The sequence below is a fragment of the Pyrus communis genome, chromosome 2 (genome assembly GCF_963583255.1).
Source record: "Pyrus communis chromosome 2, drPyrComm1.1, whole genome shotgun sequence".
Lineage (NCBI taxonomy): Eukaryota > Viridiplantae > Streptophyta > Magnoliopsida > Rosales > Rosaceae > Pyrus > Pyrus communis.
The window spans coordinates 512,009-537,500 of record NC_084804.1 but is presented as its reverse complement, the minus strand read 5'-3'; the positions used below and the strand labels follow the sequence as shown (position 1 = coordinate 537,500).

General features: G+C 40.6%; 3 protein-coding genes and 1 pseudogene across 3 annotated transcripts; 2 read left to right on the top strand and 2 right to left on the bottom strand.

Moving 5' to 3' along the window:
* LOC137726890 (probable splicing factor 3A subunit 1) overlaps positions 1–590 on the top strand; it is a 5,686-nt pseudogene extending 5,096 nt beyond the window's left edge.
* A 2,582-nt stretch (positions 591–3,172) lies between these two features.
* Positions 3,173–5,961, top strand: LOC137721164 (serine/threonine/tyrosine-protein kinase HT1-like). Its single transcript, XM_068460275.1, has 4 exons — positions 3,173–4,156; positions 4,462–4,917; positions 5,199–5,459; positions 5,783–5,961. Exons 1-3 carry the CDS (start codon positions 3,740–3,742, stop codon positions 5,445–5,447), a joined length of 1,122 nt encoding a protein of 373 aa, XP_068316376.1. The 5' UTR covers positions 3,173–3,739; the 3' UTR covers positions 5,448–5,459; positions 5,783–5,961.
* Positions 5,962–20,417: 14,456 nt separating this feature from the next.
* Positions 20,418–21,416, bottom strand: LOC137726648 (uncharacterized). Its single transcript, XM_068465588.1, has one exon. It carries the CDS (start codon positions 21,289–21,291, stop codon positions 20,626–20,628), a length of 666 nt encoding a protein of 221 aa, XP_068321689.1. The 5' UTR covers positions 21,292–21,416; the 3' UTR covers positions 20,418–20,625.
* Positions 21,417–22,559: 1,143 nt separating this feature from the next.
* On the bottom strand, positions 22,560–25,101 carry LOC137725744 (probable carboxylesterase SOBER1-like). Its single transcript, XM_068464517.1, has 6 exons — positions 24,782–25,101; positions 23,915–23,967; positions 23,631–23,754; positions 23,406–23,527; positions 22,952–23,059; positions 22,560–22,860 (listed from the first exon to the last, which is right to left on the bottom strand). The coding sequence occupies exons 1-6, from the start codon at positions 25,047–25,049 to the stop codon at positions 22,771–22,773; spliced, it is 765 nt and encodes a 254-aa protein (XP_068320618.1). The 5' UTR covers positions 25,050–25,101; the 3' UTR covers positions 22,560–22,770.
* Between the last annotated feature and the right edge of the window lie 391 nt (positions 25,102–25,492).

Genomic DNA, 25,492 nt, shown 5'->3' with positions numbered 1-25,492 from the left:
TGTAAGCTTTCTTTAATAGTGTGCTCTATTTTCTTCTTTTTGGGATCATTAGAGTTATCTTGGATACTCTTCTTATTCAACACAGCTTCCTGCAAATAAACAGAAACTCAGTGGAAAACCCGGCTTTCTCAAAGACAATCTGTCGCTTGCTTACTACAATGTTGGAGCTGGAGAAACAATTACCCTTTCAGTACGAGAGCATGGCAGAAGAAAGAGATGATCGGATTAGGTGACCAGGACGATTAAGGTTCTTGCTGGAATTTTTTTTTGTTACAATGAGAATATGCAATGTATCATGTGCTAGTCTTTCATTCGGTTTTATTTGATGTTATATAGTGAGATTAATATGATGATTTTTTTTATGAACGTATTATTGTGGTCTTTAAACTGATGGTGATTGTCGTATCTACTGCAGATTTGGTGCGTCGCCAAGGAGAATGAGAAGTAGATTGATTAGTTCCTATTTGCTTTAGCCAAAGCTAGTCATTTGCTTGTATTTCTGATTACTGTTCTTTTTTGCAATGCAGGTTTTCCTCTGGAAAACGTGTGGTCTTCTGGTTTTTGATATTCCTAGAAGCATGCTTGTTTAGACTCAGGAAACGGTCTGTGCAACCAGTTAGATCAACTCTGGCGGCAATGCCATGGCTGGATTTGATTTCGGTACCATGTTCACGGCACAAAGCTGGAATTTATAGCTTTGTATTTTCTCTAAATTATTAGAGCTCGGCTACGGTTAGATTCCTAACGTTAGGCTTGAGATTGGATTTGAAGAGTGAATTGGTGGAAGCAGTGAGTTATGGGTTACGGTTTTTTCTGAAAAATGATATTGTTGAGTTTTATCGAAATGTTCTTCATAGGTTTACAAAACTGATTAAAAACCTTTTGTTACCAACAGTTTTGTGTGAACAATGCAATTTTCATCAGAAGTTTTGGGTGCAGATTCATGAAAAAATATTGAGTATCTACACTTGTGTTCCTTGCCCAACAAGCATTACATATTTCAGTTACCTATTGGAAACCCCCTTTCGACAGATATATAGTCCCATCGAAACCCTAGTTCTTTCTACTAAAACAAAATCTTCTTCTTCCCCACCAACGTACACAAACATATTCAATTTCGACAGATTAAATTATATATATATATATATATATATACTCTATAATAAAAGTTGTGATGGCGGATTGTCATCTAACGAAGCTTCCCTTGAGCGTTCACTGCAACCCTTGTTGCAGTCTGACCAACAAATGTCCGCGGAGAACGTCCCTCACATGAGCTACGTAGTTCGGTTATCCTCTAATCCTTGGAATCCGTTATTCTGGTCGCCCCAAGTTCGATTTTATTGCGTTTCTCTCTCTATTGTCTGTTGGTTATTTACCGTTTATCGATAGCTATCTCATTCTTTCATTTACAGGAGCTTTGGAGATCCCCAATACCCTCTTTGATGTTTGATTGTACCAAGTGCTCGGCCCGGATTGCGGGGAAAACTGGCCTAGAACGCAGAAACTTTTGCATTGTTTCCGGTGCTACACGAGTTTTTCGAACCCGAAATGGCATGAGTGAGGTACGTAAATGCAAGAATTACTCTGCCTACAGCTAACTATATTAATTTCTTCATGTTTTTAGATCGTCTTGTACTGTTCTGTTATCGCATTGCATATTTGTTCATGTACATCTCTTTTTAGGTTGTTCAAGTAATTTGACAACACAGAGATCCAACTATATATTTTACCGTTGATTTATGTAAACTCCGAAAAACATCAGATGGCTAAGAACCACACACGTACATCTGACGAGTAGCGGAATATAAACTCTTTAATTTGATTCCAACATCATTTCAGTACATTATTAGGTAATATTCATTTCTTTATATGCATGCTTGCCCTTTAATCGGATTCCATACCAATGAGATCCCTCAGCTCCCCACCCCACATCCACTCTTTTCTCCTTAAATTTGGAATAAAGTTGTGGGATGAATGATTAAGTTTAAGGCATGTGTCCAAGTATTATACCTGGTATGGTGTTGACATAAAACAGAGCCATCAAGTTTTCTTCAAGAATCAAAGGATATAATAAAGAAGATTAGCCAATATTCAATTGGGGGAATCATCAAAATTCCATTAGACATTGTCGAGCATCATATCATATTGATACTAAGTGGTGGGTGGCCTTGGTGAATAAGGCATTCCACTTCAATTTGCTGTCTTTCGGTTCAAACCTGTTTCCCTTCTCTTAGTGTAGCTTAGAGCCCTGATAAGGTCATTCGCTATGCATCGAATTAAACTACGCGCTTCAGAGCTTGTGCGGGCCCTTGTCAATTCCTTTGAGTAATATTCTTGCAAACGTACTCCCCAGGAGGGATACTTAATGCGTTAGCTACAACACTGCACGGGTCTATACGCATAACGCCTAGTATCCATCGTTTACAGCTAGGCCTGCCGGGTTTTCTAATCTCATTTTCTCCCCTAGTTTTGTCTCTCGGTGTTTGAGTCGGCTTAGCATAATGCTTTTGCCGTCGGTATTCTTTTCGACAGAGTGGTAATGTAATCAAAAGCATATCATATGATGTGAAAAGTAATAGATCATTTAGACAATTCTGAATCCCAATTCCCAAACCCTCTTGATTAAAGAAGAGTGAAATGTTGATGCAATTCTTTAATTTTGAAAATGGTTAAATTTAAATCAGAGGAATTATATCCGTTGAGAAAACCTAACATGTAACGTGATGTGGCTCAAGTTCAGCCACTTTTCTGTTGTCACTCAGCCCACCAGTCTTTGCCAGTTGTGTAAATTTGAATTCTGGGGTGGAAGCCCTTGCCATGCATGACATTTTTTTCTTCTTCTTGCCAATACCATCTGACATGCGGCGGTATTCTAAGTGAATTACGTACTATCACGTTTTTATTTTTTTATATTACAATTGATGATTAGTTTTGAATACAGAGTAACATGTCGTTGGACAAAAGTTTTTCTCTTCTTGTATGACATTTGAGTACAGAATAAGTGGCATTACAGTTGAGTACAGTTTAAAAAGACCTTTCGCACTGTAGCCACTTCGCCCTGATGATGCTAAAAAAAACCTGCCACAGAAACACAACAGAGTAGCTGGTCTATCTCTCTCCCTCTAAAAAAAAAGAAAAGAAAAAGTAGACTTTTGAAGAGAGCAAATCACGAGCCACCCCTGAAATCTCTGCCTCTGAATTCATCTCATCTTTTCTACGGCTGAACGACCTAACCCTCCTTATCCTACCACAAACAAAACAACCGTGAAAATCCCTCTCTCTTCATCTGCAAAATCTTCACTTTCTTGCCCTATTTTCTCTTCCCTTTGGACCTCCATTTCTTCTTCAAACCATGAAATCAAATTATTACCTCCATCTCCATCCACTTTGCTTTCATCACAAGATTTCTTCCTCCACTCATTCACTCAAGATTTGATAACCAACAACAAATAGCTTATCATTTTCATGGAAAATAGTCTCTTGGTTCTTCTATCTCTCTGTTTTTTCTCCAAAAATTTCCAAGCTTTTTCGCCGATCACGTATCTGTTCCGGTTCTTGATGAAAACCCACGTATGTAATCCACTAATCTTCGAAACTCATGTTTCGGAATCAGTTCATGCACTTCATGAAATCAATACACACATTCAGAAGGAAAATACCTTTTGATTGTTTGTTTTGACAGAAATAAAAAGTATTTCCCCATATTTCGTATACTACCAACCAATTTTTCTTAACACCAATGGCGACGTCATGTTTCCATGCGCTCCGTCTGCGAAAGTCGAAGAGCAAACCTTTGCCAAATCCTTCCTCGTCAAAGAATCCCCAGTTCAATTCCGAAATTAACAGCATGGAAAGGAAGAGGTTTGACAGCTTGGATTCATGGTCTATGATACTGGATTCAGAAAATGTGGAAACTTGGGAGGTTTCAAAGGAGGACCAGGAGTGGACGGCTGATCTTTCTCAGCTGTTTATTGGTAACAAGTTTGCGTCTGGTGCGCACAGTAGGATTTATCGTGGAATCTACAAGCAGAGAGCTGTTGCTGTGAAAATGGTGAGGATTCCAAACCAGAAGGAGGAGACCAGAAGCTTACTTGAGCAGCAATTCAAGTCCGAAGTTGCCCTGCTTTCGCGCCTCTTTCATCCCAACATAGTGCAGGTAAGATTTATGTCCGAATTTCCAATAGAAGGAAAATCATTTCTGCACAGCTATGTTTCTATTTCTCGATTTTCTCTTGACGTATTCAATCTAACGGTCCAAAAATAAACATAAGTGTGTGAAAATCACTTTTCTAATTAGAATTATTTTAGCTCATAATATGAGATAGACTTTTAAACTGGTTTTAATCTTGTAATTATCGACTATCAGCACTTGCTGATCATATGATATATGATAGTTGAAGTTATTGTATCCAAATTAGAGTTTTGTGTTGCTAAATTGGTGAAATCTTTTTTGTTTTAAAGTTTATTGCAGCTTGTAAAAAGCCTCCTGTGTACTGTATAATCACAGAATATATGTCACAAGGAACATTGAGGATGTATCTCAACAAGAAAGAGCCATATTCTCTGTCCACAGAAACAATTCTGAGGTTAGCTCTCGACATATCCCGTGGAATGGAGTATCTTCATTCACAAGGGGTGATCCACAGGGACCTCAAATCAAATAACTTGCTTCTGAATGATGATATGAGAGTTAAGGTGGCGGATTTTGGTACATCGTGTCTTGAAACACAGTGCCGGGAAACCAAGGGAAACAAGGGGACTTATCGTTGGATGGCACCAGAGATGATCAAGGAGAAACCTTATTCCCGGAAGGTTGATGTTTACAGTTTCGGGATTGTTCTATGGGAGCTGACAACAGCTTTGCTTCCCTTCCAAGGAATGACCCCTGTGCAGGCTGCATTCGCTGTGGCTGAGAAGGTGAGATGCTTATTTTCAAACAAATACTGCATGCCTCTTTAACTGCCAATTACAGTTTGGCACATGTAACTAAATATCTCGTTAAAACTACAAAAAGAAAAGTTTATGCACGCGTCAAAATCTAATTTGTCAGTAAGGAAGAAGTCTACTTACATGTAACAAGACTAATATTTTCCTTTTCAAATTGCATTTTCCTTTCATTAGCCTCAGAAATATTTATACTTTCTTATTTGATGATATATATATGCTGTGTTGTAACATTATTTGTATTAATTGTGCAGAATGAACGGCCTCCAATGCCGGCTAGTTGTCAACCGGCACTGGCACACCTGATCAAGCGCTGCTGGGCGCCAAACCCCACGAAGCGGCCAGATTTCAGCGACATTGTGTCTGCTTTGGAGAAGTATGACGAGTGTGTGAAGGAGGGTCTTCCTCTCACGCACCACTCCGGCCTGGTAAGCAGAAATGTAATTCTTGAACGCTTGAAAGGCTGTGTATCCTTGAGCTCCTCCGTAACTGTACAGGCCTGACTCCGTTAGAAGGTATTAATGCAGTTATTATTATTTCCATGATAAAGGTTGTTAAGTTAATTAATAAACTAATTAGTTCATTATAATTAGTAAACTAATGAGTGTGAACCTTACTTTTAATTATCTGAAGTAACTTTGTATGTGGGGATTGTAAACTTTGGTGCGAACCCTACATCCAATCGATGAGGGTTTCTGTGCTTAGTTTCGATTCACCGATTTTCATTGATTGATTTCAGTAAATATCACAATGAATGTTCAGATATAGAATTCTAATTGAGAAAAAAGAAAGATTAGCTAGCTGTGTTCTTGTCAAACAAATTTTTTTTTTTTCACAGCATATACAATTGAGACGAAGTGCGATAAGCTTCATCACTGATGGTTTTCTCACCACGTAAACAAAGCTACTGAGCAAAAATATGTTGCACTAAGTTCTCTCCCAAGTTCTTGTATCTTCCGCAAATAAAGTACATCGGTTTCTAAATTTATAAATAAATGTAAAATGTTGATAATTAATAGGGCGTTTTAATTGATATAAGTGCCTCGTTTTTCAATTTTGTTGATTAAACATCTCTTCCAGATTTCTCCTTAAGAAGAAAATTTCCAAATTCCAATATTCTTAGTTATGAAATTGAAATAACTCCTGGTGTTTGGGAACAATATTCTCTCACCTCTCACTTATTTGATCATATATTCAAATTCAGGTGGCAAACATGATTGATGCATATTCGTTTTAAACGATACGTCAAACTTTGCATTAGTTCTGATATCTTACACAGCTAGCTCAAATGTGCAAATACTAAATACGCATTGCGATTGGTTAATTGAAAATAAGGATAAAAAATATTATGCTTTCAATCGACTCTAAGTCAATTATACTTACAGAATGGATTCCGTTTTTTGTTTTGTTATTTCGAAAGCATTTGAATTGGATACTGCTACACTAAAAAGAAAGAATCTGCTTTTGTGGTATTGAGTAAGGACTAGAAGTCATTTTACAATAATTTGGTATAAAAAGTTCAAAGTGGTTTTGGATTAAAAATTTAAACAAAAAACACAAATATTTTTTTCTTTAAACACTTATATTATTTCATTTTATTATAACTTTCGATATTGCGGGTTTCTGAAAAAGAAAAAGCATTTCCAATCAATTTCTAATGCATGCATATGTTGCATGCAGGCAGTTTGTTCGAGAGTTGAACATTTTTAACTTGTTGTGTATATAAACATATATTAATAAGGACTTTGTACGTGAAAGCTACAAATACATAACGTTTGATATCAGTCAGTTGCTATCACAAATTCACAAACGTATCGTGAATTTACTTTATTTTAAAAAGTTGCAACAAACGAAAGCCAAGCGATCAGCGATCAGCGATCCGATATTTGTGGATGAGCCTAGTCCTCTCCTCTTATATTGGTGATACAAGTGGTGCATTGCATGGTATTATACAAGTGGTGATAAATTTTATTTTTTATGTTATTAATATTTTAACACAAGAATCTGATCACTTGTATATAAACACGTGTTGTACTATCGTGTGTTCCGGTCACATTAAAAAATTCCTCCTTAGTTTGAGGACTTTGTGAAAAGGTGTTGCCCCTTGATCCGTTCAATACTCCAAACCAAACACTACTCTATTTCTCCAAAATTATGACTCTATGAGGGCTGTGGATTTGCCAAGAAATAAAAAACGAAAATGAAAACAGATCAGGTCATCAGATAAAGAAAAGGATTAGGCAAAAAGAGAAGAAATAGGCAGAGGAAAAGCGTGAGAACCAAGCTATAAAAGACGACATGCACCTCCAGTCACCAACAAGTTGGCTTCATTGTTAGTTGCATGGCAGTACATCACATATCAACTATGCATGTCGTCAACTTATATTATAATGTATGATTATTTTTAAATCATTTCATAATATACTGATTGATAATTTTATAAAGCACACAGTATGACCCATGCATTTGAAAATTTCTTCATCAAATAAATATATATTTAGCAAATAGTTTGACTTCACATGTGCTACATCAACGACGACTTTGATGAAATTTTTAGCAGATTTGGAGTAGGGTGATGAAGTGAGACACAAAGGACAGGTAAAATGGACAAAATGTGTCGTGGTGATTTGTGAGGGGCAGTGTAGATTTAACTATGTTTTCAAGAGTACTAAAGTCACACCATCTGAGCAATTAAATCAACACATTTAGCGAGTAATATTTCCTCGCTAAAACTTTTATATGTTGGAATGAGTGATCTAAGCCTAATTCTATCTGGAAAGCTACTTAATACATTTTATTAATCTGTTTCTTTGCAATTTGCATCTTGATTAATAATTTTGTGTATGATTGAATCAAACATTCCTACTCGAGTACTAAACTCACACCAGCTTCTTGACCCGCATCCTCAACTAATGCTTTGCCAGTTTAATTAGAGACTTAACTGAGTTTAGCGGCCATCCTAATGGAGAACATGTGGGCATGCATGGGTTTAATAATCAATCAAGACCGTCTAAAAACGCAGGAATCATGCACTTCCTAGGTTTTCCAGTGCTACGTGTACGGTGATGATACGTAGATGCATGCAAGCTGACTATATGATAAGCTAAACCGTCGGGGGAGAATATGTGCTGAGGGTAGTGAGAGTTGAGCCAATTGTCCCCTCTTGTTCTCTATGTATATGTATTTATATTTTAACATTAACTATGTTGTTCCACTTATTATAATTTGTGTGTATTGAGTATGATGGTTACACTAGCTCGTTTACTAATTCATAATTAGAATAAGAGAAATTGGTCAGAATCCAATTCCTGTTGAAACTGTTTACTAAAATATTATGGAACTCAAGTAGAAATGGTACTAATTTCGTATAAGTTCTTTACTAATTCAACTGAATCAAAATGAAAACCAATGTGACTAGTAAAATGCCCTTATTCTAAATAAATTATTTTATGTTCTTATTGTTTTTCAATTGTTTTATATACTAATTAATTATTATCTGACACGCCCCGACCGAGATTGGAGCGTGCTGGCCGTCACACTAAGGTGACGTAGCCATGTGCACGTGCGGAAGCTAATAAAGTAATAATATAAAAGTACGAATAAATTAAAACTAGCATACAAAGTACTAAACAAATGCTAGCGCAAGTGAAATACAATTTCAGAGCAGGTCTATAGCAGCCCAAACGAAAAAGACAACAATAGTACACCCGAAGGTGACCCTACAATGGTAAGTGTCTGTCAGAAACGCCGAAAAGTCCTCTGGAGAAACCACCGCAACTGCTAAGCAACTAAAACCTGGAGGGGCGCAAAACAAAAGCGTGAGTGGGCAAAAACAAAGCTTTCGAAAACCATTTATAAAATACTTTCTAACCCCTCGCCGTAAAACCTGTATACTTCCCAGAAAATAAACATATATACGTAAGCGTAGATATGCCAAACATGCTCAAGAATATGCCATGCCAAAATCTCATAACGATATGCAAGTGCCCAGGTATAAACATATCAATATCATGTAATCTGGCAGCCGGAGTCACCTAACGTGACCTGTACGGCTGCATCTAGAGCTCAAATCTCAATCTCAATATCTAAACCTGCCCACGAGTCGGAACCACCTAAAGTGGTCTGTACGACAGGCCTGGGTGTAAACAAGTGCTACGATCACGTGAAGACTGGGCGAATAATCGCGGGTCACCTACGAGTCGGAACCACCTAAAGTGGTCTGTACGACAGGCATGTGCACCTACCCTGAATCCAAGGTGAGTATAAGGTGCGGGAGGTGAACATCACGTGAAGGACTGTGCCCTGGCCACGGGCGGGAGCACTAACACTGGGGGTGCAGGTTATGAGCTCTCTAATTATCTCAAACCATTACTGAAACATAAACATGCACAACGCTTACCTGGCACTTACCTTTGCGTCCACAGCACCCAATATGCATATGCATAAATATATGCAACTAATAACGTACCCAACGATGCACGAAAAATGATAATGTAATGCATGGCATAATGAATAAACATTTATTCAAGTTCTGGGAAAATATAGTATATAGGTATATACGGAAAACCAAAAGCCCACTCACTGGTATGTAGAAGGGTCGTAGCCCCCCTGCCTCGCGTGTGCACGCTCGTCCTCGGGGTACGTGTCACCTATATGCGAAATAGCTATAAGAACGTTAACTTTAAAGCACATAACCAATTTCTCGTAATAACTTCTCGTACATTGCTCAAAATGGACAATTGAATATACCAACGTGCTCTACACAACCTCAGGATCACAACCATATTTTTAAAATAATTTTTGGACCCCACACGCGCCCCCACGCGCCGAAATAGGCACGGACCTACGCGCCCCCACGCGCGGCCACGTGCCAGGCACACTGACGGTGTCAATTGACGCCGTCAGGAATATTCCGTTAAAACCCCGGAATATTCCGTTAAAACTAACAGGTTCCGTTAACGGCGTCAGGAATATTCCGTCAGAATTGACGGAATATTCCGTCGCCTTCTTCATTCAATCGCTGGCGACGTCGCCGGCACCGGAAACTGGGAAAACCTGCAACTTGGGTTTTCTCGCTCATTTTTCCACCATTTTTCACGTTTCTTGCACCAAATTAAACCTTAGAACTAGAAGAACACGTCCAAACAAGTTTTAAGGTCTAAAACTACAAGATTATACCTGTCCAAAAACTCCAAACTCGGCCAACTTCGAACCAGGCCTTCCCGACGTCCAAATTCGTCCAACGAGCTACTCCGACGCTCCTTAGGACCTCACTAACAAAACTACAAGCTTCAAAAGTCCAAAAACACGCTAGAATAAGTTTGCATGAATAGTAACTAAAACGGACCTTGTCGAAATGACGTGAAAACAGCTACAACCTTACCTGAAAATGGTACCTCTGGACTCCTCTCAACCCCACGATCACTACCGTACCCCTGGTTTCCTCGATCTGCTAGGATTTGGTGGGTTTGGTGTGTGTGTCCGTACGTTTTCAAAATGAAGAAGAAGGAATGGGGTTCTCGGGGGAAAGAAAGAGAGAGAGATACAGAGAGAGAGAGACAGTGAGAGTGAGACAGTGTGTGTGTGTGTGGCCCTAAGCTTGCCAACACCACACAAAACAACTAAAAACAATAATACGAAAACAAGCTAGGGGTAAAAGGGTCATTTCATATGCACGTTTTCGATATTTCCGGGACAGGATGTCACAACCTTCCCACCTTAATAGAATTTCGTCCCGAAATTCAAAACAACCAAGTAACAACCCCTAGTGGTCAAAGTACAACCGAGGATACAAATCCCTCATCCGATCTTCTGTCTCCCACGTAGCTTCCTCGACTGAATGATTCCTCCACAGAACCTTCACTAAATTCACCGTCTTGTTCCTTAGAACCTTCTCTTTCCAATCAAGGATCGTCACCGGTTCCTCGTCATACGTCAAATCTGGGTTAATCTCTAACGGTTGAGGAGGTATCACGTGAGATGGATCAGCAACATAGTGTCGGAGCATAGACACGTGAAAAACATTATGCACTCTAGCCAACTCCGGAGGCAACTCCAACCTGTAAGCTACCTCACCAACTCGTTCTGTGACCATGTATGGTCCGATGTACCTGGGACTCAACTTCCCCTTCTTTCCGAATCGCACAACACCTCTCCACGGTGAAAGCTTCAGAAATACCCAATCTCCGACCTCATACACTCTGTCCGTAGCATGCCGATCCGCTAAACTTTTCTGCCTGTCCTGAGCTGCTTTCAGGTTAGACTTAATCACCTGAACATTCTGGGTAGTCTCCTCGACAATCTCCGGACCCACTAAAACTCTTTCTCCAACCTCTGACCAACACAATGGTGTGCGACAAGCTCTGCCATACAAGGCCTCAAATGGCGCCATGCCAATGCTCGAATGAAAACTGTTGTTGTAAGCAAATTCCATCAGATCCAACCGCTGGTGCCAAGCATCACCAAACTGCAACACCGAAGCTCGCAGCATATCCTCCAAAGTCTGAATAGTTCTCTCTGACTGACCGTCGGTCTGTGGATGATATGCCGTACTATAAAGTAATCTCGTGCCCAAAGCTTCCTATAAAGCCACCCAAAACTTCGATGTGAATCGTGGATCACGATCCGAGACAATACTCACTGGGACACCATGGTACTTCACAATTTTCGAGATAAACAACTCCGCTAAACGGCTCAAAGAATACTTCTCTCTCACTGGGATAAAATGAGCCGACTTAGTGAGTCGATCCACGATCACCCAAATGCCGTCAAAGCCATTTTGTGTACGCGGCAACTTGTACACAAAATCCATGGTGATATTTTCCCATTTCCACTCTAGAACGGGAAGCGGCTGCAACAACCCAAACGACTTCTTCCTCTCTGCTTTAACTTGCTGACAAACAGCACATCTGCTCACATACTCGGCTATCTCCCTCTTCATACCCGGCCAATAATAAAATGGTCGAATGGTATGATACATTTTAGTAGCTCCTGGATGCATGGCATAAGCCGAGATATGTGCTTCATCGAGAATTTCTTTCTTCAACTCCACACTATTAGGCACGAACATTCTTCCCTCTAGCATCAACATGCCATCCGAATCACGAACTCTGAGATCTCGCCTCCTTCCTTGTTCTCGAGCCTGGATTAGTTCTTGAGTCTCTTGATCAGTTACCTGAACTTCAAGCACCCGATCAACAAGTATCGGCCGAACTTGGAAATTAGCAAGTAACGCCACTTCTCGATCTTCTGCTTCTAACCTTACTCCCGTAGCACGCAAGTCCACCAAAAGAGGAACGCGACTCGCGTACAACGCATTAATACGGCCCTGTGACTTCCTGCTAAGTGCATCAGCCACTACGTTCGCACGACCAGGATGATAATCAATCGTGCAATCGTAATCGCTGAGCAACTCCAACCACCTCCGCTGACGAAGATTAAGTTCCTTCTGAGTAAAGAGATACTGGAGGCTCTTGTGATCTGTAAAGATCCTGCACTTCTCTCCGTAAAGATAGTGTCTCCATAACTTCAACGCAAAGATGATAGCAGCCAACTCCAAATCATGTGTAGGGTAATTCAACTCATAGGGTTTCAATTGCCGCGAAGCATAAACAATCACCCTACCATGCTGCATCAATACACATCCCAGACCATTCAAGGAAGCATCACTATAAACCTCGAAATCACCACTATCGTCTGGGAGTGCCAAAACCGGTGCATGAGTGAGACAATGCTTCAACTGCTGGAAACTCTGTTCACACCTATCATCCCACTCAAATTTAACATCCTTCCTCGTTAACCTCGTCAACGGCAAGGCAATCACCGAAAAATCCTTAATGAATCTCCGATAATACCCCGCCAAACCAAGGAAACTTCTCACCTCGGTGACGGTTCGCGGTTGCTCCCAACTCTCTACAGCTGCAACCTTCTGAGGGTCCACCAAAATACCCTGAGCAGAAATGATGTGCCCCAAGAACGCAACTTGGTCCAACCAGAACTGGCACTTGCTAAACTTAGCATACAATTGGTGTTCCCTCAACCTCTTCAACACCAAAGTAAGATGTCGAACATGCTCCGCTTTCGACTTAGAATACACCAGAATATCGTCGATGAAGACAATAACAAATCTATCCAAGTAAGGCTGGAACACCCGATTCATTAAATCCATGAAGGCGGCTGGTGCATTCGTCAACCCAAATGGCATAACCAGAAACTCGTAATGACCGTAACGAGTCCTGAACGCCGTCTTAGGGACATCATCCCTACTGATCTTCAGCTGATAGTACCCAGACCTCAAGTCTATCTTAGAAAACACACAAGCACCTCTCAGCTGATCGAACAAATCATCGATACGAGGCAATGGATAACGGTTTTTAATCGTCACCCGATTCAGTTGCCTGTAGTCGATGCACAGCCTCAAGGTTCCATCCTTCTTCCTCACAAACAGAACTGGAGCGCCCCAAGGCGAAGTACTAGGCTGAATAAATCCCTTGTCCACTAACTCCTGCAACTGAACTTTCAATTCCCTTAACTCCGCGGGAGCCATACGATAAGGAGTTAAAGAAATAGGATTTGTACCTGGAATCAACTCAATAGTGAACTCCACATCTCGATCTGGGGGTAAACCAGGTAAATCCTCGGGAAAAATATCAGGGAAGTGTCTGACCACTCTCACATCCTCAACTCTGTTAGGAACAGCCTCATCTAACACCACATGAGCTAGATACCCCTGACAACCCTTAGACAACAACTTTTTCGCTCGCAGCGCCGAAATAACGCCATATCTCACCCCACTCTGCTCACCAACAAAAGTAACCACAGGTAGTCCAGGTCGGTGAAACGTAACTACTTTCCCGTAACAGTCAATGTTGGCACGATAGAAATGTAACCAATCCGTGCCCAGAATCACATCAAAGTCCACAATATCTAACGGGATAAGATCGGCTGACAGAGCAACACCCTCTACGATCACTGGACATCCTGGGTACACACAATCCACAACACAACTCTATCCTCTAGGCATAACAAACTCTAAATCATACCCTAGAGGTGTGGGGCGAGGTTGCGTCACTTGAGCAAACGTATGAGAAATTACGGAATGTGTAGCTCCACAATCAATTAAGACTCTAGCAAAACAACCAAGAATGTTCAACGTACCCATAATCAAGTCTGGGTTGTTCTGAGCGTCCTGCAGAGAAATATTATGAAGACGCCCCTGTCCCTGCTGACGCCCGCCGCGGCCTCTGCTCGCCTGAACGCCGCGTCCCTGAGCACCACGCCCCTGGCTGGGCTGACCCGACTGTCTCGAATACCCTGCACTGCTAGTGGCAATCTCCCCCTGCTGATACTGTCCTCCCTGATACCACTGTGAACCACCCGCTGGAGCTGGAGGATACGGCATATAGCCGCCTGAATATTGGGGATAACCACCCTGGGAATAGGGATCCTGGGGGTACTGATACTGCCCCGGAGCATAAGGGACAGCATCACCCTGATAGTGGTAAGCACCACCTCGACCCGTCTGGCCGTAGCTACTAGGACCCTGAATCTGCTGAAGTGGTGCAGGTGGTGGCATAAAGGTCTGCTGCGGTTTCTGCTGCTGCTGACCCTGGGGACAATTCGCCGCTCTATGTCCCATCTGTCCACACGTGAAGCAACCGCTGCTACCACGTCTACACTCGCCGAAATGCCGGTTGTTACACCTGCGGCAAACAGGGGCTCTGCCTCGACCACCATCGCCCTGCCTCTGGCCTCTAGCGCCACCAGAAAATCTACCTCCACGACCCTGTCCAGTGGCACTGAAGCCACCACTCGAAGAACTAGAACTAGCTCCACCTCTCTTAAAGTTCTGAGTCTGACGGGGCCCGAGCGATGCCTGACCTTTACCTTTGTCATCTTTCTTCTGGTTGCTGTCCTTCTCTTCATCAGTGTCACTCGACATATTCTCAGAGTCCTCGATCCTCAACAGTATCTCATAGAAGTCCCGGTAAGTCTCGCTGTGGACAGTAGACGCCATAGAACGCCACTTCTTCCTGGTGCCCAAACGGAAAAGACGAAGCATCTCCGCCGGATTACCAGCGACATCAGGATGGTAACGAGACAAGTCCGTAAACTTGCGATAGTACTCATTCGCCGACATCTTCCGCTGTTTCAGTTCGGTAAACTCCTGCTTCTTTCGGTCAATGTACTCAGGGGGCACATATCTCCTCTTGAACAAATTCGTAAAAACATTCCAATCCATCCTCTGATCTGGAGTCAACCTACGGAGCTCCTGCTCCCACCAAGCTGCCGACTCCGTATCCAGAAACCATGAGGTCGTCTCGACCCACCTCTCCATAGGCAAGTTCGCCTGATTATGCAGCACACGGAAAGTCTTCTCTAAGTGTTCTAGCCAGCGCTCTGCGCCCTCATGCCCCTCACTGCCCTTAAACTTATCCAACTTCAGATTGTACATAGTCTCCAGAGGAGTCCTCTGGGGAGGGCGCATCACTGACTGAAGGGCTGTAGCAAAAGCTTCCCCCAACTGAGTAATATCGGGAAAATTAGGCTCAAAAGAGCGACGGGGTTCCCAACGAGGCGGCATAGTTCTGACAGAAGACACCAAAATCATTAGAATACTCACAAGGACACAGGACTGCCAAACCTAAGTTCTGATACCAAACTGACACGCCCCGACCGAGATCGGAGTGTGCTGGCCGTCACACTAAGGTGATGTAGCCATGTGCACGTGCGGAAGCTAATAAAGTAATAATATAAAAGTACGAATAAATTAAAACTAGCATACAAAGTACTAAACAAATGCTAGCGCAAGTGAAATACAATTTCAGAGCAGGTCTATAGCAGCCCAAACGAAAAAGACAACAATAGTACACCCGAAGGTGACCCTACAATGGTGAGTGTCTGTCAGAAACGCCGAAAAGTCCTCTGGAGAAACCACCGCAACTGCTAAGCAACTAAAACCTGGAGGGGCGCAAAACAAAAGCGTGAGTGGGCAAAAACAAAGCTTTCGAAAACCATTTATAAAATACTTTCTAACCCCTCGCCGTAAAACCTGTATACTTCCCAGAAAATAAACATATATACGTAAGCGTAGATATGCCAAACATGCTCAAGAATATGCCATGCCAAAATCTCATAACGATATGCAAGTGCCCAGGTATAAACATATCAATATAATGTAATCTGGCAGCCGGAGTCACCTAACGTGACCTGTACGGCTGCATCTAGAGCTCAAATCTCAATCTCAATATCTAAACCTGCCCACGAGTCGGAACCACCTAAAGTGGTCTGTACGACAGGCCTGGGTGTAAACAAGTGCTACGATCACGTGAAGACTGGGCGAATAATCGCGGGTCACCTACGAGTCGGAACCACCTAAAGTGGTCTGTACGACAGGCCTGTGCACCTACCCTGAGTCCAAGGTGAGTATAAGGTGCGGGAGGTGAACATCACGTGAAGGACTGTGCCCTGGCCACGGGCGGGAGCACTAACACTGGGGGTGCAGGTTATGAGCTCTCTAATTATCTCAAACCATTACTGAAACATAAACATGCACAACGCTTACCTGGCACTTACCTTTGCGTCCACAGCACCCAATATGCATATGCATAAATATATGCAACTAATAACGTACCCAACGATGCACGAAAAATGATAATGTAATGCATGGCATAATGAATAAACATTTATTCAAGTTCTGGGAAAATATAGTATATAGGTATATACGGAAAACCAAAAGCCCACTCACTGGTATGTAGAAGGGTCGTAGCCCCCCTGCCTCGCGTGTGCACGCTCGTCCTCGGGGTACGTGTCACCTATATGCGAAATAGCTATAAGAACGTTAACTTTAAAGCACATAACCAATTTCTCGTAATAACTTCTCGTACATTGCTCAAAATGGACAATTGAATATACCAACGTGCTCTACACAACCTCAGGATCACAACCATATTTTTAAAATAATTTTTGGACCCCACACGCGCCCCCACGCGCCGAAATAGGCACGGACCTACGCGCCCCCACGCGCGGCCACGTGCCAGGCACACTGACGGTGTCAATTGACGCCGTCAGGAATATTCCGTTAAAACCCCGGAATATTCCGTTAAAACTAACAGGTTCCGTTAACGGCGTCAGGAATATTCCGTCAGAATTGATGGAATATTCCGTCGCCTTCTTCATTCAATCGCCGGCGACGTCGCCGGCGCCAGAAACTGGGAAAACCTGCAACTTGGGTTTTCTCGCTCATTTTTCCACCATTTTTCACGTTTCTTGCACCAAATTAAACCTTAGAACTAGAAGAACACGTCCAAACAAGTTTTAAGGTCTAAAACTACAAGATTATACCTGTCCAAAAACTCCAAACTCGGCCAACTTCGAACCAGGCCTTCCCGACGTCCAAATTCGTCCAACGAGCTACTCCGACGCTCCTTAGGACCTCACTAACAAAACTACAAGCTTCAAAAGTCCAAAAACACGCTAGAATAAGTTTGCATGAATAGTAACTAAAACGGACCTTGTCGAAATGACGTGAAAACAGCTACAACCTTACCTGAAAATGGTACCTCTGGACTCCTCTCAACCCCACGATCACTACCGTACCCCTGGTTTCCTCGATCTGCTAGGATTTGGTGGGTTTGGTGTGTGTGTCCGTACGTTTTCAAAATGAAGAAGAAGGAATGGGGTTCTCGGGGGAAAGAAAGAGAGAGAGATACAGAGAGAGAGACAGTGAGAGTGAGACAGTGTGTGTGTGTGTGGCCCTAAGCTTGCCAACACCACACAAAACAACTAAAAACAATAATACGAAAACAAGCTAGGGGTAAAAGGGTCATTTCATATGCACGTTTTCGATATTTCCGGGACGGGATGTCACATTATCCATAAATAATAAAACTTCAATTAATTTTATTCTTTTTAACCTATACATTTCAATAAATTATTTTTTAAAATTTTTTAAATTTTTTAATTACTAAATTATTTTATAACTTCTTTTGTAATTAAATTATTTTATAGTCTAATTAATAGAAAATATATATTAATCTTCTATTAATTTTCGATAATAAGCAGCGTCGGGAGTCTAGAGTCTTTTGTGGAATGAAGGGCAGTGTTGAAATAATAAATTAGAACCAAGTGAGGGCATAATTGGTAAAAGAGATCCTCCAATTCATCACATGTCTCGGACTTCAAATCCCTCCATCATCAAGGGAGTCCAATTCCTCCAAAATGAGGAGTTGGATTCCTAAATTTGTGTAGATTCCAGATGCGTTTTGATTCTTGAAAGTTAAGAAAACAAAAAAAAAAATCTCATAATCGAAATTCAATTTTGTAAATTGATTCTGATTACAAACATATAAACCCAGGATAAAAGAGTCTCTCCAGTCTATTAGTGGGTGTACAAGACAGCGAAAAAAGGACAAGAATTAGGTAGGGTTATGGAACTCGTTTTTCCAAGGAGTTGTCAAAGATCTGGTGTTCAGTCAATACTGTACGTACGTGGTGTAAATATATGCTTACAAGTGTCTCGTGTGTTGGTATCCTAATTAGTATTAGGTGCAACGGTATAAGGTTAGGGTTTACACTTCAACAGAGCGAGTTTCTTGTTTAATTACGCTGTTAAAAGTCCCACTTTCACTCGGAATATGCCCACTCAAGTTTCCAACAAAAACATGATCTGTCTTTTGACTTGCCCTAGTTTGGTTAAACGAAGCTTTTTAATAGCTAGGTTTTTCGGGTAATATTGCATCTTCATATTATATTTTAAGTGGAAAGAAATTAACAAAACTAATCCACAAAAGTGATGGATGACCTCTTTCTTTACGTTTGGTGAAATGCAACTCTCCCCTACCTTTTTCCCCGTCGTTTTAAGCGATCCCTCAAAAGGATTAATCCAATTCAACTCAAGTGAAACACCACCAACCCAAAAAAAAAGAAAGACCACCAATTTTTTTCTTTCTAATTTATATTATTAAACAATGAGCATCAATTGGGTTTTTATATATATAGTAATCTTAAAGTAGACTATGAAGAGTCTGAGCATGCACCATATAAAGTATACACAAGGTGAAGGAAAATTCTATACATATTTACTAGTGACTTGAATATACTACGGTGGATGTTGGAAAAGAGAGACTTTTTTTAGTTAGCTCGGAATACGGATACATATGTCATATATCATCGTACAAATAGAGGAGCACATGAAAGAGAAAAAATCCCTCCACTTGTATAACATATGGCATACTGCCCTATATTTTGGGCATATTAAAAAAATTCTTATTAAAAGGTGTAACAACAACAATCAAGTCTTATCCTATTAAATCAAATCGGTTATATAAATTTTAGAACCTCGTTACGTCCGTACTGTGCAAGAAGTAAATAAGAAGAAAAGAATTGATATGCCTAATTTAATAGCTTTGGTCCTAGGAAAGAATCAATAGCCTTGGGGAACAACGAAAAGAGGTTTTGGACGTTCTTTTGGGTTTTGGATCCTTGCTTTAAACGAATCCTTTATTTACTTTTGTGTTGCCGAATGCCGAGTGCCAAACTTGTCTAGTGCGACAGCGGCGACACTCTCCATCCCTTCTCAGGATATTTCATATCTCAATGCCTCTATATTCTATTCTATTCAACTAAAGTACTCAAAAGTCACTAGCACTACATTTTGTTTATAGTTTAGAAGTTTGATCACGTTCATCTATAAATGATAACGATACTATATTTTTGTTAATTTATTGTGTGGTTTAGTTCAAACTACTCAAATTCTGTCTTTAATTAGTTTTATATATACAAAGTAATGTACCTAAAGTATATTATTACATGGTGCATAAACCTATCACATTTTCTGGCATTATAACGTGCAAATCCGAAGGAGTTTTCGTGTATATATTGCAAGACAATCATGCATATATAGTTACACATAAAAATTGAAGTGAAATGTAGCACGATATGATTGATTTGGTATATTGTTACAGTAATATTTTTGTACAGGAACGAAAACACTGATCCAGTTCACAGTGAATTTGGCAATAATTTGCCACAGATACTCACTTAAGACACAATCGACGGTTTTACGACCAAAATGAAAAAACAGACAAACGATGGATTGTTCGACATTTTTGCTACACAAACAAACCAGCTTTCTAATTCCACAGTTCTACTTGTGCAGTCAAAACCCTATGTGGAAATTAAACAGTCGAAAGACAAAATAAAGAAAAAAAGCCACCCATCCCATGCATGCCACACAAACTTACAAAAGTATTTCCAGCACTTTTCTTTTTTCCTTCATATCTCTTGAATTTTTTTGTTCCATTTTTGGCTTTTTCAGTGGTAAATTAGCATTGAACATACTGCATCAATCACCCAACTAGTATTACTATCTAATAAAAAGCACATTATATATATACGCACATTTTTAACATTCATAATTTATTAATTAAGCACTAAACCGCAATGATAAAACTAAACTAAGTTGAGATCATGACTGAAAAAGTCAAAATTTAATTACCCATTTTCTTTTTACATGAACTTGAAAGGGTAATTTACGGACAACCCACAAAAAAGAAATAAAGTAGTCTTCTCTTTGAACATGAAGATGAAGAAGATGGAATTAGCTAAAATCCACCTCATTAATTAAGCCGTATTAGAGCTTAATTGCCGTCTTCAGGGGAGGAGAACATCTTAACCTAATACTCATTGACTCCACACACCCCATATTCTCTCTCCAAGAAAGCCCACAAACCTTCTCACTGACCCTTTTTCCGAGTCTTCCTCGTCAACCTCTCCGCCACCGCCACCATCACCGTTACCGGCCTCTTGATCCGCCGTGTGAGACTGAGCCAGCTCCTTCTTTTTCACACTCAACTCTGACCGCTTCAACTCACCCGAGCCAGTATTAACCCTACTTTTGTTCCTCCTCTCTTTCCTACTACTCTTTGATGAAAACCCTTTGCTCTCAGTCAGCAGCACATCTTCGAAAGCATCGATGATCTCGTGGATGAGTTGGCGATTTGGCGACTCGTCCCATCTGACCCAGTAACTCGTGTAGCACCTGAAGCAGTTGCAGTTAAACCTAGCCAGGTGGTCCCCGCCGACCCCACCGCTGCCGATGCCGCCTTTTGCTGCTGCCGTCTTTTTGGAGGCGGCGGCGGATGTCTTATTACGTGGAGGAGCGTACGAGGAGGAAGAGGATAAGTTAACGGAGCTGTTAGAACAGGAGATGAGGTACGCCAGAACTTCTCTATCCTCGGGTGACAGAGCCGCCGCCAGGGTGAGGATGGTGGCGGGAAGGAAAGCCAGGTGGTCTGATATGATTGGCGGTGACGGATGAACCGTGGCCTTTCGGTAGAGCTTCTTCATGGTTTAATTGTTGCTGAAACAATTGGGGATGAAGATTGAGGTTTAGAGCGAGAGAGAGAGAGGCCTTTGATGAAGGGTTGATGAGATTATATTCCAGAGAGAGAGAGAGAGAGAGAGAGAGCGGCATTGGAGTTGGTGATCCGGTGATGTAATGAGATTAAGAAAGTTTGAGTTCTGGTTGGGGTAATGTTCACATGAAACGCGGGACTACTGACACGTATCTGTACGTGCAGTCTCATCAGAGTGAGTCAATACTGAATAGGATTGTTTGGACGGATGTGATGTGGTGGGACCAACTTAATATGATTAATCTCTCTCTTTGTAAGTAAGGGTTGGCAACTTGGTAGGACTTTCTCAGTCCAAGCTTCACCTTATGTCTGCGCAACAAATACGGACCGTTGATAAAAAATCATACAATCATAAAAATAATTTTATTTTATATTTTTCACGTAAAATGATGATGCTTTACTTTTAAAAATATAAAAAGTATTTAATTGAGATCGTACGATTTTTTATTAATGGTCCGTATTCGTTGATTCCTAAGATCCTTAGATAGGGATCCGTCGAGGATCCAAATCTGTGCTACATTGGTAATAGCTTTCATCCAACATAAATGCCATTACCTTACACTGCAAAATGAATCGTGCTTCGTTACACATGACATGACAATATGTGATATCATTGTAATAGCTCCTTAGTGATCTTAGCCGTATCTACAATCATAGTAGAAAAGATGCGATGAGAATGCAAATGCAGTCGTATCTAAATTAATCATGTTAGCGTAAAAAAGTTAATTACATATTAGAGTATGATAAGTTTAAAATACAGGAGCAGTGACATCTTTAGTACATTTTTATGGTGTTATTACAAGCCAAGGAGCTGTGTATTTTAAAGACCATGCAATTTTACGATTCAAAAAAAAAAAAAAAAAAAAAAAAAATACCATGCAATTTAGACTGCGTCAAAAGGAGTTTAAATTTAATAGACGTTTGAATAATTTGGCACCGCAACTAGGATGTCATCTTTCGGATACGATTTCCATTTTCTAATAATAATAACGTGCATTTTGCTCTATATTTTGTTTACTTGGAAGTTGAAAACATACAACCACAAGTGTGTTTAAAATCCGAAAACGGACAATGCGTCTTGTTTTTGAAAACTTGAGTAGGATCTGAAAATTCTAAAAACTTCGAATAGAAAATTTATAACCTTCAAATGGCAGCAGCCTGATGAGCGATGCACGAAGACCATTGGGAACAATAGGAAGATAAGTGAAAGAAGGTTCACGCAAGAGCAACTTACTATGGCATTCAAGTTTCACCCGAAATCAATTCGAGACAATGCACATTTTACACAAGCCACAATGATCAAATATGAGTCGGAGTATAGCCGCAAGTTTTGAATTTCGCACGTTTATAACGATTCAACACCAACGACCTATGACTATAATCGGATCAAAGGTCACATTCCCGCAAACCATCAAGAAGAACTTTGTAGACGAGTTTTGATCCATGATTCCAGGTGCTTGAGCTCCTCAGTGGCTATTGAATGTCCAAGACCAGGATAAGCCTGCAATTTAGAACCGGATGAAATGTAGGAGTTGCATAAAAGTGGAGTACGCGTGCATTTGATGAGTGTTGTGTTGCTTGCGTATTATTACCTTAAACTCGCAGCTTACACCAGCTTGTTCGAGGAAAGGGGGACCTGCTTGTCCAGCTTCAAACAATACCATATTGTCGGCTATCCCATGAGACCACAAAATAGGCGTCTGCACATGTATTCAGGTATACGTAATCAGATTGTTGAATCACGTGAAAATGAACATCAGACCACCAGTTCGTTTCAACCAAATTTAACATTGAGACCACAAAATTAGATTTATTGGGAAAGTTCGATTAATAGGAGAGAGGACAGCGCATATACTAGAAATAACGGAAGATTCGATTTCATTTGACAGATATCAAATATATGGGACGAAGTCCAGGATGATGGTGATGATGGTATCACGACAATATATGGAAATGCAATTTCAAGTTTGAATTCTTAGAATGACAAGACATAAATTATTGAAGCACAGTAACGTATGCTAATCATGAAAAATTTATGAAAAGTACCCTTTTCGCTTCTGGTTTTATTTGTTCCACCATAGATGAATTGAAAGGAAGCCATCCACTAAACACTGCACCTCCTCCTAGAGTTTTAGGATATAGCAGAACACTTGCCAATGTCAAGGCACCTGATAAATATATTGTATTTGCAAGTTACCAGCAGTAAAGAAATCAATCACACAAGTGTTTATAGCAGTGTGTAAGTCTGAGTGCATAAAGAAAGAGACCGACCTCCTTGACTGAATCCACACACAAAGACATTACTAGGATTTGTGCCAGCTTCTATCTCCTTGTCTATCATCTTATGCACATTCTGAACTGCTTTAAGCAGACCAGCTTCTTCTCTTGGAGAATTCTGAAACACATAACAACAAGGTCTTCAGCAAACAACACAGTATAAGCAATTTTATGATCAAGATTATAATACCGTCTAGGCACGTGCTAGGTGCTACCAATTATCAAAGCAGATTTAGAAGAACTAAAAAAATATGAGAAGAAATGCAACCATAACTTACAGATGTCATAGGAATTTCGTGGATGTCAAACCATGAAGGCATCACAGCACCATCTACAAGAACAAGCAAATCAGCATAAGGAATGCTATTAGATCATACTTACTTGCTTAAAACAAATTATGCTCTTCATAAAGTCTTAATTAGCACAAGGAAATCTCTGCAACATTAAAGTCCAAGCATGCCTTCAATGACAAAAAAAAGAGAGATATCCGCAGTTTCAACATTGACTGTAAATCTCTCAGCTTTATTTTGAAACTTCAAACTAAAAGCAATGGAACTTAAGTACTGATGACAAACTAACTCAAGTGATCTTTTCCCTCTTCATCTATGGTTCTGAGCACTCATTTCAATTTACTTTCAACAATTTGCAGCACAAAACAACTAGTTTCTCTTGTAAGCAATACAAAATGTTTCCTTTCTAGATGACCACTTGTCAAAATTTAACTCGAAGTCTAAAATTTCTAACCAATTCTTTGCAGTGTCAAATATCAAGGACCCTTCAAGTTCATCCTGGCCAACAAGCAATTCATTGCAAATGTAGGTTAGGCCAGGGGGCGGGTCCCCTGGAACCCAAGTCCAAACCCCCTTCTCATAAACCATGCAGTTTAAATTCACGATTTGTGAAACCAATAAAACAAAACGCATTTGATCATTTAAGAAGTCAATAGCTTCCCATACCAATCCTCCGAACCCATGTCAAGCAACTAATCAAGACCCTTAATTGCATAAAAAATAAATTAAAAGTACCAATTTTGATTTAAACCCATGTAAATTAATGCAGAACCCAAATCAAAATAGCAATAGACAAATCCAATGCATATAGAAAAGAAGCATGCCAAAATTGTCCGAGTGAAAATGTAAACTCACAGTTGCAAGAGACTGGGGTCGACGGAGCAGTTGGGAAGGACCATTTGGTGTTCCGGAACTCAGGGGAAGTGAAGAGGGACTTGATGGGCTCGTTGGCTGGGCCTGAATCGCCCAACCCATGAAGCCAGAGAACGAAGCTTCGAGCCGCCATTGACGCTGGTCTCGGAGAAGATTGATTTGAAGGCCGGGAGAGTAGTATGAACAAGACGGTGCTACTTACGGTCAATACAAACAGAACAATTGGCTTTGCTAAAACGATAAGCTTCATGCTTGAGCATCGCCCGGGGACGAGCTTTAGCTATTTCGCCAATTTGGGGGAATTCGATATCAAATGACTTAAATTACCCCTCAAAATGTTTTGATTTACTTCATGTCCTTTCATGTTTTCCACATGTTCCTTTTTAACAACAATAGTGAGCTTGGAGCCAAAGGATCCTCGCCGGATCCTATTTGTAAGAATTCTGTAGATCCTTCAATCACATCTATTCATCGTATATCGTGCGGTGAGAAATTATTATAAATTTTTTTATTTAAAATTAAATATAAACAGTACGTGATAAAAATTGAGCGCAAGATATATGGTGTACGGATATAATTATCCTCACAAAGAGGAACCTCTCTCAGCTTGGAGGATGAACAGGGATCGAAATCTAGCAGTATTTCGAAATAGAAAAGCAAAACCTGGTGGAGTTGTTATGCTTGTAATGAGTT